General features: G+C 41.2%; 1 protein-coding gene across 3 annotated transcripts in view; it reads right to left on the minus strand.

Annotated features, from left to right (window-relative positions):
• ABCB7 (ATP binding cassette subfamily B member 7) overlaps positions 1 to 13,156 on the minus strand; it is a 40,905-nt gene that overhangs the window by 26,281 nt on the left and 1,468 nt on the right. Inside the window, exons 3-5 of one of the 3 annotated variants that reach the window (XM_015860544.2) lie at positions 12,668 to 12,720; positions 2,882 to 2,956; positions 1,233 to 1,319 (exon numbers count right to left, since the gene is read on the minus strand). In XM_015860544.2, coding sequence (XP_015716030.1) covers positions 1,233 to 1,319; positions 2,882 to 2,956; positions 12,668 to 12,720 — 215 coding nt within the window. Of the gene's footprint in view, positions 1 to 1,232; positions 1,320 to 2,881; positions 2,957 to 7,128; positions 7,300 to 12,667; positions 12,721 to 13,156 lie in introns of those variants that run through there. The other 2 variants (XM_015860543.2, XM_032444594.1) reach the window with 2 other exon arrangements.

The following is a 13,156-nucleotide window of genomic DNA, read 5'->3' on the forward strand; positions in this document are numbered from 1 at the left end:
ATCCCTAGCATTTAGCTCTTTATTCCCTGAAGCTGGTAAAGGAGGAGGAATTTAAATTGTCAGTCCCCAAATCAGTTTCTGGAACAAATAAGCTCGTTTGTCAAAAATAAGCAAACTGGAAGAGATACAGGTTTAATATTGCTGGTGTGCATTCCCTCCAGTTTCTCTGGAGGTATAATTCTAGGGGGAGATGATTTCCCATTGTAATCTGAGTATCAGTTCTTTTGTGCACCTGTGCACGCATGGAAGAACTACACTGTCACATCAGGTTTCCTTCACTTCTGCTGAGAACCTCTCAGATTCTATATCCACTGTCACTCTATTTTTCCACACTCCACACAGGTGGTTTGGTTGGAAAACCCCTGCATTTTAGGGAGCAGCTTTTTAAAGAGAGCACAAACAAAGCCCTGCAGCAATCCTGAAGATAGGTCAGTTGTGAAGCTGGGTATGTGACTTGCAACTAAACCGTATGAACTAGGGAGATGAATGGCTTCTTAGCTTTAAAGTCTGTCTTTCCTAGGAAATATGTCAAAAGACACCTCACAGCACTGCAAACATACACAGCATCTGATGCAGAGCAAATGCAAAGACAAAAGTTACGTAACTCAAGTTCTTTGATTTTGTAATTTTAAAAAGGCCAAGTTTACATTACATTGCTTTAACCAAAAGCCCACCTCAATTTCTAACTGTAACCATTTGGGTTAATAAAGATACTGCCTCTCCTTACATACCTATCATCATTATTTTTACATATGTGCTTCCTGATTATAAACGTAGTCAAAGTAAACCAGATGCATCAACATTAAAACAAAGTAAAAACACACGCACAATTTCATTAGGTTTCTTCCTCCTGCTTTAGGTGCAGTTCCACCAGCTGATGTGCTAACTTGGACCCACAAGCTAATGTCAAGTCACGGGGATGGATGATTCACAAAAAAGAACACCAGACCACATTAAGCTACAACAAAACACGCTTGGTATGAAAAAGAATTAACTTAATGCAGAGAAGTTACAAAGGAATGCAACACTAGCATTGTATTTTAATGAAACTGAAGACCTTTGCCCAACACTTATAATAACCGTATTAATCTAAGAGCTACATTAACAAGTAAACAGAATCTATGGTGTTACAGCATTCAAACATCTATCAATAGCTTTTAATTAATCGCTGCTTGAGGTCTTCAGCATTTTTAAGGAAAAAAACAACAACATAATAATGAAGCAATTTTTACCCCTTCCTTTGGATCTGTGTGAAGCCCTCCACCTGCATGTCCATGCCAACACATTCTCTTTTCTACCACTTGCAAGCTTGGGGAAATCTGTGTGAAAAAGAGAAGTTAATTTGCAAGAACCTCAGGAAACATGCATTTAAAAGCCAACAGAAAGAACAACCGTAAGTCTGTTTTTCTCCCCTTACCCTCCAACTGACTTAGTTTGCATTAATAAAAGATTCTACCTCAAAAACCTTCCCTTGCTTAAGGAAACAATAAGAGAATTATAAATATAGCTGTATAGCAAAGACAATGTTCCAAGTAGCCAGAAGGTAAAGAAAACAGTCTTAAACATTTATGTTAAAATGACACCTACAACTAAGAAATAGAGCAAAGAACATTGCAAAGAAAAAGTTTTGGAAGATAAATGTTCTTGGACATGTTAATAAATAAAGTGGGACATACTTAAGCAATAATCCTCTTTTCACGTACAAAAATACAGCTCCACTGAGGGGTCAAAAGAAGGAGGTAAATTCACTTCCCACTCCTTTCCTATGAGGCTGAGGATGGCCTACTGGTACCGTATGACAGATAAAAGTCTACAAGGTCCAGAGCCCCAGCTGCATTTTGGAACAGCATGTACAGGTGCAGCTGCAATACAAACCCACTTCATAAAAACAAATGCTCCCTTCTCCTATTGACATGAGTAAGATGACTTGCTAAATGAATACAGAGAAAAAATCTGAATATATAAATCCAAGTAGACGCACCATAAAGAATAACAGCTAACTATTATTCCAATTTCAGTGTGCTTGCCATAAACAACAGACATGTTAAAGCTTACCAGAAGAGTCTGCATTTTGTTCAGAAAATGTACTGGTGTTTTCAACCTTCTTTCAGTAAAACTTATTGACAAGCTCTTTAGGAATCTCACTGTATAGATACGGTGTGATACCAGAGCTCAGAGTTTCCCAAAGCAAAGTTTCACATCTTTTGTATTTTAAAGAATACTACAAAGATTATTTGACACAGTCAAAATACTCTGCAGATTTTAGCTTAAGTCTGTTCTATGAGCATTGTTTTGTTGTTTTTTCATGAAAGTAATAAAAAACACAGACACGTTTTAACTTCATTCAAGCCAAATACGCTGCTTAGAAATACATCATCATCATTCCATGAACTCATTAAAAAAATGAATCTTCCTTATGTTTACATTAGCACTAAAGCAAGCAGATTTCACAAGAATAAGAGCCTGACATCCTGTTGTTCACAACGATGAGAATAAATTTGCAAAGTTTCTTCATACTTCACAATCTAAGCAGGAATTTGAAGTAATAAAGCCCTATATGCTCACAGGAAACTCACAGCTTTCCAGGCATTGGTATTTTCTATGCCCGGCAGCATGAATTTAAATACAAACGTAAAATGTGTGCAATGTTAAGAATTCTTCTCTATAATGCGCTGTGCTATCCTTTGTTTTTAGGGATTCAAAGAGATTGTGAGGGAAGTGCAAAAGTCTGAAGCTTCAAGACTCCTTCCTTTCATCAGGTGGAAACATAAACTTTAACTTGCTGTACTTCAAAATTGTAAGGGTTGGGGGGAAGGGAGAATATGGAACGACCCTCCAAGGATTTCCTCCTCCCAGTGAGTAGGAAGAAATTTATACCTACATCTGATATCTCCAATAGCGGCCTCGAATGACCTCCCAGACTCTGCCATGATCTTCGTTTGCAGATGGGTGGAATCTACAGAATAAAAAGGAGAATAAATAAATGTAAGAGAGCAAAGCAGAACGGGCACTTCGCATTCAGATAATATTCATCTGGTTTAAGTAAACAAGCAGAACATGGTAATGAGGCAGATGGCTTGCTTCTTTTTTTGACAACTGGCCACAGGAAAAGAGAATGAAAACTGGTGGGGAGCTGCTGTAAAATAAATTCCATGCAACCATCAGAAATTCTAAATGACAGTTAAACTTTTCCTTCTCTTAATACTCAGTCCCATCAGGCGTCATTATTTTTGCATCACAGAAGCCCTCAGGTTTTCCCTTTCCTCTTATTTTAAGTCTTCTCCCAGTTTGTCTTCTAAAACTTTTTTTGTCCTATTTTATGAAACAAATTGTTATGCTATAGGTTCTGCCACTTTCACTCCCTCTCAGCTCAGTTGACTCCACATGGTCAATCACAGCTACAGCTCTTCCCTGGGATGCTTTAGGACCACTACAAATCACAGCTTGGTTGATGGCAGGTTATTTCCAGCACCTCCATTCTACAGCAACACACGCAGGAAGAGTAAACATCAGAACTGCACACTTATCAGAGCTCATTGGCCTGACCTAACTGTCCTGATGCTTCCCAGACCAGAGCTGAATTAAGGAGCTGCATCTGTAAGGCAGTTCATTGCAAATAACCTTGTCACTTGCTGTCAACACAATAGATTCCATCTAAACTAACACAGTCTCCATATGAACAGTGACAGCTTCATAAACAGAAAACATAACAGAAGGAGACAAGGGATTTGAGAGACCTCACCATGTCCCAAGTTACTGCAAATTAATGTAATTGCTACAAAGGCACCGTTATTTCGGATAAAGCTCCCACCAACATGCAAGAGGAAGATTAAACACTCCTTGGAGCCATCACCACGGTGGTACCTGACAGCAACCTAGGACCTAACACCAAATGAAGCCATACAACCAATACAACGGCAGCAGCATTCTCTAATTCAGCAAAGGCAGTTACAGCATGCAGACAGCATACTGACATCCTTGGTGTCTTTATGCCAGCATTTATACTTCTCTAAGCAAGTGGTGCAGATAAAGGACTGCTGAAACGTCATGCCATAGAGAAGGTTAAGGGCTGATGAACCAACTGCTCACTGCTGTGTTTTGGCTTTTCTTAAGACAACACAGCTGGAACCTCTCCTGAGCAGTATCATGTTTTCTTGCTTGGCTTTGCAAGAAAAAGAATAAATTAATCCTAAGTATTATCAAACTCAATAACTCAGAATGCATTTCTGTTATATAGTCCCAGTACTATGGGAACAGACAACTGACTCCCCAACAGTTACTGGAAAGAAGCTAAGTACTGTTCTTGGAGAACGCATTAAGGCACCACAAAAACATTTAACTAATGATTTATAATGTGTGGAATTGCCACAGGATTTCTTTTGACTGAAGTACAAGAGAAACATCACAGAAACAAGCTCTGTCGAAACACCAGCAGATCTATCTCAATTACTGCATTAGGCGGTCTGCAGTTGACTGGGGCCGCGAACTGCTACAGGGTTGAGAGATGAAAACAGTGACAAGGGCGTGTGATTTGCACAAGATATGTGGGGAAACACGTGCCTGGAAGATGACAAGTTCCCCTCTTCTCTCAAGCTCTTGTTAAAAACCAAGACTTCAGCAATGAAATGAAGAACTGAACAGGGACAAGGTGAGCAACTTACCACAGTGGTGAGACTTCCAGCCACCACAGCATTATTAACAAAACCAGAGCAGGGCTGAAGCTTACACTGTTACTCTCCATACATCCCTTAAGCAGACTTTGCACTCCCTTTCAGGGCAAGGGATGTCATTAAGTCGTGCACAAGAACACACTATCTCATGCCATGCGGAGGCTGGAAGGCCAAGATAACATAAGAAAAAAATAGTCTCTTCTACCTTCTGCCATTGCACTTCACAACAGCTTCCCAAGCCATGCTTTATATATACAGCTGCTGAAGTTATCTCTGAAAGAAACTCCTCCGCATATGCCTCGAGTTCAGCAGATTCATATTAAAATAGCTATCTACTTATATACTGTTGTGTCTTTTCGGTTGAATGTTTCTTTCCCCTGTTTAAGCTTTTATTTTGGATGCAGGGCAAACCCTGTTACAGAATCAAGAAAAACAAGCTTGAACCAGTGGAGGGTGACATGAAGGAACGACACTTATGGATATACAAATTTATCTCAACAGCAAATTGATCCTGATCAGAGTTCCCACGATATTTATGACATCAGCTCTGTCACTCTATAAGCTCAGCTGTTTTCCTCTCCAGGATACAAAGGTTATATATCCGATCATTTAGAAAAGCAAGGCTGATCAAACTGCTGAAACACAAGTGGGAGGGAAGAAGGACGTGGATTATCAACGGCGTCCAAACAAGTCTGCTATATTTGAGTATTAAGAGAGGGTCATAAGCATTTATGTCACAATTACTGCCCTTTGTTACACTCAACAAGCTAGTGCAAGAGCTAACCCACAATCGATACCTACAATAGAGCAATAAATGTCATAGAAGAGCTCTTACACTTGCTAAAAATATATACACCATATGTACATGCTACATGCACAACCCACAGCATTTCACATAAAAACTAAAATATTCAAAGGATTAAAACAAGCGATTATAAGCATCACAATGCTTTCACTGCTGTTTGCTCGCTGTGAGCATTTGAAATTCCTAGGAATACTGGGCAAGTACCAAGATATTAACATACATGGGAAAATACTTGGTGTGCATCAGCTTCAGCTTCTCTTATTACATAAGTTTCAATACTAAAAGCCTCCCAGATTTACTAGCTCAGTCCTGCCCGTCTCTTCTCCTAAGTAACATTAATTTGATTGCCATCTGTATCAGAACTCTGCCTGTCAGAGGCAATAAATCAAGGCGACAATGAGAAGTTCGTCATAAACAGCAGCGCTCTTGGAAGGATAAGAGGCTTAAGGTTATTATCAAGCTGAACTAATAGCTATCGGAGAATTTATGGAAAGTTAATTCATTTGATCTCTGAGATGCACTTCCTTCACTCACATTGAAAAACACATATGAATTATTGAAAGCTGGACTCATTCTATCTAAGATATGTACTCGATCCCTTACTTGCAATCAAAATCATTCACTGGAACATGCTGACAGAAAGAATTCCAATTTGTACCTCAGTTACAAGCGCTCATCTCCAGCACAAAGCTTATAACATCCAAAGACAGCGGTGGCAACTGAATACTGTCAAACTTATTGCATGCCCCGCTGGAATTAGAGAAGATGGATGTTGCTTTGGTACTAGCACAGCAAAACCACGTTTTTAATGCTGACTTGAGGATGGAAACTGTTTAGACTATAGAAGTTGGTCTGATGTGAGCATTTAACTTCATTCCTGTGCTCGGAGCAGCCTACAGAGTGCTTTACTTTTAAAAAGTTGAGCTATTAGAAGTGTGGGAGCAGAATTACTGCCCAAACACTGAGAAACAGGTGAGGATAAGAAAGGAAAAAAGGGAATAACAAAGAGCTGACTGCTCCAGAATATAGAAAATAGAGCACAGAATCACAGAATTATCAAGGTTGGAAAAGATCATCCAGTCCAACCATTACCAATACTTCCTATCTAAATCATATTCCTCAACACCACATCCAAAAAGATGGCAAAGATAAGCCAAAGGTATTCAATCATTTGCAAAGGAGCAGTTAACTACGAAACTGTTCCCTTAACACAAGTCTTTTCGTCCCACATTTAACTGCTGGAAGTAATAAGAAGCTGACTACAAAACTGATGTCAAGCTCAAAAGCAAAGTCTTACCCTCACAATTTAATGCTAAAAGCAACTTCCCTGTGAAAAGATCCTTCGTGCTGGAACAGCTTTCCACTACCACAACACACAGCACCTCCAACACCATGTTTCGCTTGCAGAAGCCCACACCGGCCACCACTAACACAGCCTGGAAGGGTCAGGCCGGAACGTAGGGTCAGCACAGCGGCTGGTGACCCCGCACACACAGCTACACCAAGCAGAGCACCCATGGCTCCCAGCAATGCACTCACAGCCCAGCAGGCCCAGCACACGGAGCCCAGCAGCCCCCAGAGCTCCGGCGCCCTTTCTCTGCACCCAAAGCCTTCCCTCCTTCCCTCCCTCCCTTCCTGCCCGTCCACACGCACCGTGACGCCGCTCGGTCCCCGCCGCCTCCCGCTCGCCGCGAACCATCCGTGCGTGCAGGCGGCGGCCGCCGGAGGCCGCACCAGAGCGATGGCGAGCAGCAACCGGCGAGGGCAGGAGGCCGCCCAGAGAACCATCTTGGAAGCGGAGCGCTGGGGGTTGTGGGACGGCGGCGGAGCGCGGGGCGGAGCGGGGCGGGGCGGTACCACACGGCGCCAGAGCCATCCCGGTACGTGTGTGTGGAGGATCCTCAGTTGGCGAGGGAGATGGAGCTGTGCGTGGGGTTCTTCATCACGGAGCTTTGCGCCTTGCTGGTTTAAATGACGGAGGTGATGTTAGTCTGTCGCTAATCTAATCGTTCATCACTGCTCTTAACACAGCCAGAACAGCACCGCCCAGCGGCACCGCTCGGACACAACTATTCTCAAGATGTTCTCAAGCAACCCCTAACTACATAAGAAATACATCTATTCCTTTCATTTAGGGAATTCATGGGAATTTAGCCTTCAAAATGAAGTCCTGTCATGAACATGCTTCTCTGTAGAGTTAACTGTATAAGCAGAGGATCTCTTTGTGTAACTCCGACAGAAATCAGTCCCTGCTCAGAATAAATGACAAAAGAAGTTTAGTAGAAGGAATAGAAGCCCTAGGAATGGTAACAGAATCATCACACAGTCACAGAATCACATAGAATGACCTGGATTGGAAGGAACCTCAAGGATCGTGAAGGTCCAACCCCCTGCCTGGCAACTCATCACAGAGATTTGTGAATCAAAACCTAAAAGGTCTCTAATCTAAACGTTTTCTACACCAACTCCCACAAAATATTACATTGCCAGTATTAAAATTCTAAAGTACTAAATGCTAAAATACTCTGGCAAACTAATATGACACAAATCTGCGGGGTACACCCCCTAGTGTGGCCACTGGTCCATGACACGTTAAGTCAGCAAATAATTTCTTGAATATACCCTAACGTGCTGTACAGCTCTATCTGGGATGTCTCAGTAACCCTCACAGCAAAGTGAAGATAATAAATAAAAATGAAGACACCCCTGACATATTGGGTGTTGGCATGAAGACTAATTTGCTAATGTTTTCTCAACACTTTGAAAGCATCATCTGGCTAATAAAAGATACTGTAAGTGGGTACTTAGTTTTTTCCTCTACAAGAACCACACAAATTCCACTGTGGAGGTAGTGTGTAGCTCATAAAAATAAAGGCATTTTGGAGGAGATGCATTTGGATTAATTTACTCTATTTATTTGAGAATAGATGAATGGAAGGGGAAAAGTAGCCATCATGGATAAAAAAACAATTACATTTCTAAAGACAGCACTGAGATATGCTAAACCCTTGGAGGAGCATTAAAATGAGTTATGAACCCGAAGTTACCAATCACAGGAAATTCTTGGAAGACAAAGGTCTTGGTCTTTGAAAAGCTTGGGTACACACATCCCAACTCAAGATTCCCTTTAGTGCTAGCTAAACCCAAGACATACATTTCACTTCTGGATCTCAGCCACAAAGCAATGACACCATCTGCCAGCTGGATTGCTGGAGGAAGCAATGAAAATCTCAGAGCTGATCTAAGGCACTGCTAGATAAAAGCGTGTTCTTAATATATTGCTTCCTGCCTGCCTCTAATTATAGGAGCTGCGTTGTTAATATATGGACTTCCATATGCAGCGTGTTCCTTCATTTTTACCTTGTCTTTACACTGCCTTAGGGATAGCTGCAGCATATTTGCTAAACACTCAGACATCTCCCTGGTATGGGCACGACACGATAGTCCTCAAGTCCATCTTACTGCTCTATTTCACAGTGCCTGCTGTGACTTCCAGTTTTTACAGGCAGCTACACAACGATGGGCATATCCCTCGTAAGCTTAACAAGCCAATTTTGGAGCTGGTAATAGGTGTTGATGTGGAAGAGATGTCTTTCTGTGATTACTTTCAGTAGAAGCTCATTAGCATTCAGCGAGGCGGTTGAGATGGTGCATGCACACTGAGGGATCACAGCACATTTAAATGATTGAGAATTAGTAAAAACCGCAAAGGGTGTAACTCATTTACAACTGGACTGCTCTGGCACTTTAATACAGTGAATTATTGCACTAATAACGCGTAGGTTTTATTCTTTCAGACAAAAGATGCACCCTTAGCAGTATGCCTGACACTCTTCCAGCTCTACAGCCCTAAAAAAACTGGCACAGTTTTGCTCTTTGTTCACAGAAATAAACCTTACAGCATCCAGTTACGTTGGCCTAGTCCTCATTCCTTAAGCATTCCGGCCCTTCAATAAGAGACCTTAATACACTGCAGCGGGATATTACAACTCTCGAGCATCGTGCCCTCAAATCTCTGCGTTCTCTGTTTCCTAAGGGTGGCAGCTCTGGCCTCATTTAGATCCTTGCAGTTTTGACAGCTTGGCACACATACACGAGATGTCTTAGCCATGCAAGTGGAATAAAACTATCTGTAAAAATTCATCAAGGCTACGCTCACAGGAGATTTGCACTATGGCAGAGAAGTACTTGCAGTGGAATACGCACGATAGTGAAATCCTGAGATTTACATATAAAATACCAAGATCGTGAATATGCACAAACACAGCGGCTAAGCTTATGACTTAAAATCCAAATGCTGGAATCAGCCATGCTGATGGTTATGTACAGGAAACTGTTAACACACAGCAGTTAAAATACATGGAAGTCACAGTTTAAAGGTTTTTAATTCCATGTAAAGGCACTTTGTATGATTACGCTACTGAAATGAACTTCGCTAACAGAGTGTTTACTTCTTCCAGATGTAAAAAAACAGGGCACAATTTGATGGAGACTATTTATTGGGGTAGAATAGACTCAGGGACATGGTGGGGATGGGAAGGCAGCTGGACCTGATGGTCTTACTGGGTTTTCTTTAACCTTAACGATTCCGTGATTCCTATATAATTATTAAATGGTCCTATGATAATTAAATGATCCTAAGATGCATAGAATCAACACTGAATGCTAACTGATCTGTATGCCAAGGGGAGACCAACACCATATTTTGTATGATAACACTGGCAATTCCAGTGATGATATGCATCAGGTTAAATCAAAGCGTCCCCACAGTTGTGGCAATCAAAGTGAGATCAGAAGTCAGGCTAGAAAATATATAAAAGCGGTGATACTCAGTCACCCATATTGGAAAGTAATGAACACAAGGAGGGGAAGAGGGAAAATTAATGGGAAGAAATTAAAGGAGAAAATAAAAATGGGAAAAATAGGACAAGGTTGTGAGGGGAAAAAAAGAAAAAACACTAAAAAAAGAGAACATTTCACTCAGAGATAGATTAAATTAGTTTTGACAAGTAGAGTACGTGCTGAAAGACACAGCCCTGATTTTGAGACAGCGATTCATAGGCATATTTGAAGAAATATGATCTGCTATTCCTAAGACCTTTAAGAACAGAGCAGCTCTGTATACATTTGAGGTACAGCTTAGTTGTGCCTTGCAGCCAATTAAAGGACTAATGTAAATGAACAGTTTTGAGAGGTACGCTTGCATCACGAAAACAGCTTTTAAGCTCTCTTCTTTAAGAAGCTGTTTTTGTTAATCTTAACACTAAACAAGAGTCAGGGACAAAAACTAATTTACCGCTGTGACAGCAGCAACGTTACACAAACATCATGTTAGCTGTACTACATATTATTTAAAACACATCATACCATCTACACCACAAATATCACAGGGCTACAGCACCGTCTAATATCGCAGCCAGAATGCCAACCGCTGAACGATGTTGTTTAACCTCTCACATTAGATCCACAAGCACCCTCATTACTGGTGACTAATGATTTCAAGCATTGCCATTTTTCTTGCTCCGAACACTTGAACGGAGCAGGATAGCACTAACACCGTGCTACCAACACATCTCTTGAAAAATTACACCCCTATTACAACGTCTCAAGACCAGCAAGAAAAGAAAAAACCAACCCGGTCTAGATTAGTAATTAAAAAATTTGCATCTCAGTGAAATATTGAGGTCACACTGATAACTCATACAATAGCCTATAATCAGCAGCACGGCGTTCCTTTATTATTAGGTGGCTGATCATTGTTTCAGCTCGCTAAGAAGCAACGAGGAATAATTTGATGACTCACTCACGTTGCTGAGGATTCCTTGAGCTGTAAATGCCTCAAGCACCAACAGCTTCACTGGGCTGTTAGTAAAGGAGCTCACAAAGTAAAACCATGAATTTTCCTCAAATAAGGATAGTTTGTTTGTACTTCCCTTCTGTTGTTCTTGAATAGGTTGGATTTTTTTAATCATAAATAATAAAGAACAGCTAATTTTTTAAGCATACATTGAGGATCAGCATCAATACATGAGCATTACACGCTATATAAACCTAAAAATAAATTCTCCTGTTAGTAATGAAAGCAGTGACTGGAGCAGATGGCGAGTCTACAGTGTTATACAAAAAACTGGAAGATAACACTCCATTTACTCCTAAATGATAGCAGAACATGAAAATAATTTTTTTCATATCAGCACATTTTCCAACAGAGCCTCGCTAAGAATGGAATTGCAAATGTATGTAATGCAATGCATTGAAAGATAATCAGAGCATTCATTTAACAGCAAACAGCGAATTCATTACCAGCTTGATAAGAGACTCGGTCCTGTGACGCACGCTAACATAACTGTATTTTTAAAGATATAATCTGCAACTGTGTTTTTGTATCAGCGTGAGAGAGGATTTTTAAGCACAGATCTACAGGGAGGGGGAAAAACACTCATTAAAGCTCTTGCATGAATTAGTTTTTCCAGAAGGCAAATTCTTGTAATTGTCACAGGGAATTTAATAGGGCTGTGGAGTCTATGGAATGCTGTATGAAAGCTGCTAATAAAGATCGAGGAGAGAATTAGTTCATGCATTAAGCCAGCAGTGCTGGCCTGATGAGCACTAGGATGCTCCAACCCTTACAACTTCTAAATAAGAGCAGGTGTACCAAGGTTTCACCCCAGCACAACCCATGCTGGGGACTTTCTAGGTCATAAAGGCTTGTTTGGCAAAGGCTGGGGGGAATTCCAGCATTGAAGAGACAAGGCATCCAGTTGACACGCTGGCAAGAACTGCCTTTCAGGAACGTCCACTGGGACCGACTGGCATTCAAAATAACTGATTACAAATGCTGGTGGTTTGCTTCCTCTTATACTTCCCTAATAGCTCACAAAAGATGTTAACTCTTGGTGCATTTGGAATAAAATCAGACCTAACTCACAGAGGGTCTAACCCTCCCCTCACGGAACTGCTGTCCAGGAGATGGAGGTTAAGGTAACAAGTTCATGCAACCACAGACCCACCCGGGTTCTTCATATATGGTTCAAAGAAACCATACCTGCAAGCTCCTTACACAGTGTTATAGTGGGACTTCACATAAATCAGTTAAGCTGATGGCATGCATGGCCTTGGAGGTAAGAATGGGGCTCGTACAGGCCCAGGGAAGGAAAAGCAGAGGGATTATGCAATTGCTGTCTTCAATTACCTTAAACACACCTATAGAAGAGAAAGCAGAGCCATATTCTTCCTGCGGGTACACTGCAAAAGGACAAGAGGCAACAACTGCAAGTCATAACAAGAGAAACTGCAACAAGATGTTGGGGGAGGGAGGAAATTACAGTAAGAATGGTTAAGCTCTGGAGTGAGTGGATGAAGCACCATTCCTGCCCATAGCATAAATGAACTTGCCTTCTTAACAGTCTAACTCTCTGTGGTATCTTTCTCCCCTTGCATTTCACATGCTGTCTTGTCCTCGGGGGACTAGAAGCATTAACTTTAAATACGAAGCAGACAGTGGAAGTCTGATATACTGACATTAATTACTGGCCATGCGGTGTCACCTAACTAACAGCTTGAATTTTAGAAGTTTCGGTGCCTGGTTAAAAATAAGCACTGGGAGCACAGTAACTAGGATACAGCACAATTTACATGTGTTTGAAATTTGAGTCTTGACAGTTAACTAACCTAAAGTCAA

This window comes from Coturnix japonica, chromosome 4, assembly GCF_001577835.2.
Source record: "Coturnix japonica isolate 7356 chromosome 4, Coturnix japonica 2.1, whole genome shotgun sequence".
NCBI lineage: Eukaryota > Metazoa > Chordata > Aves > Galliformes > Phasianidae > Coturnix > Coturnix japonica.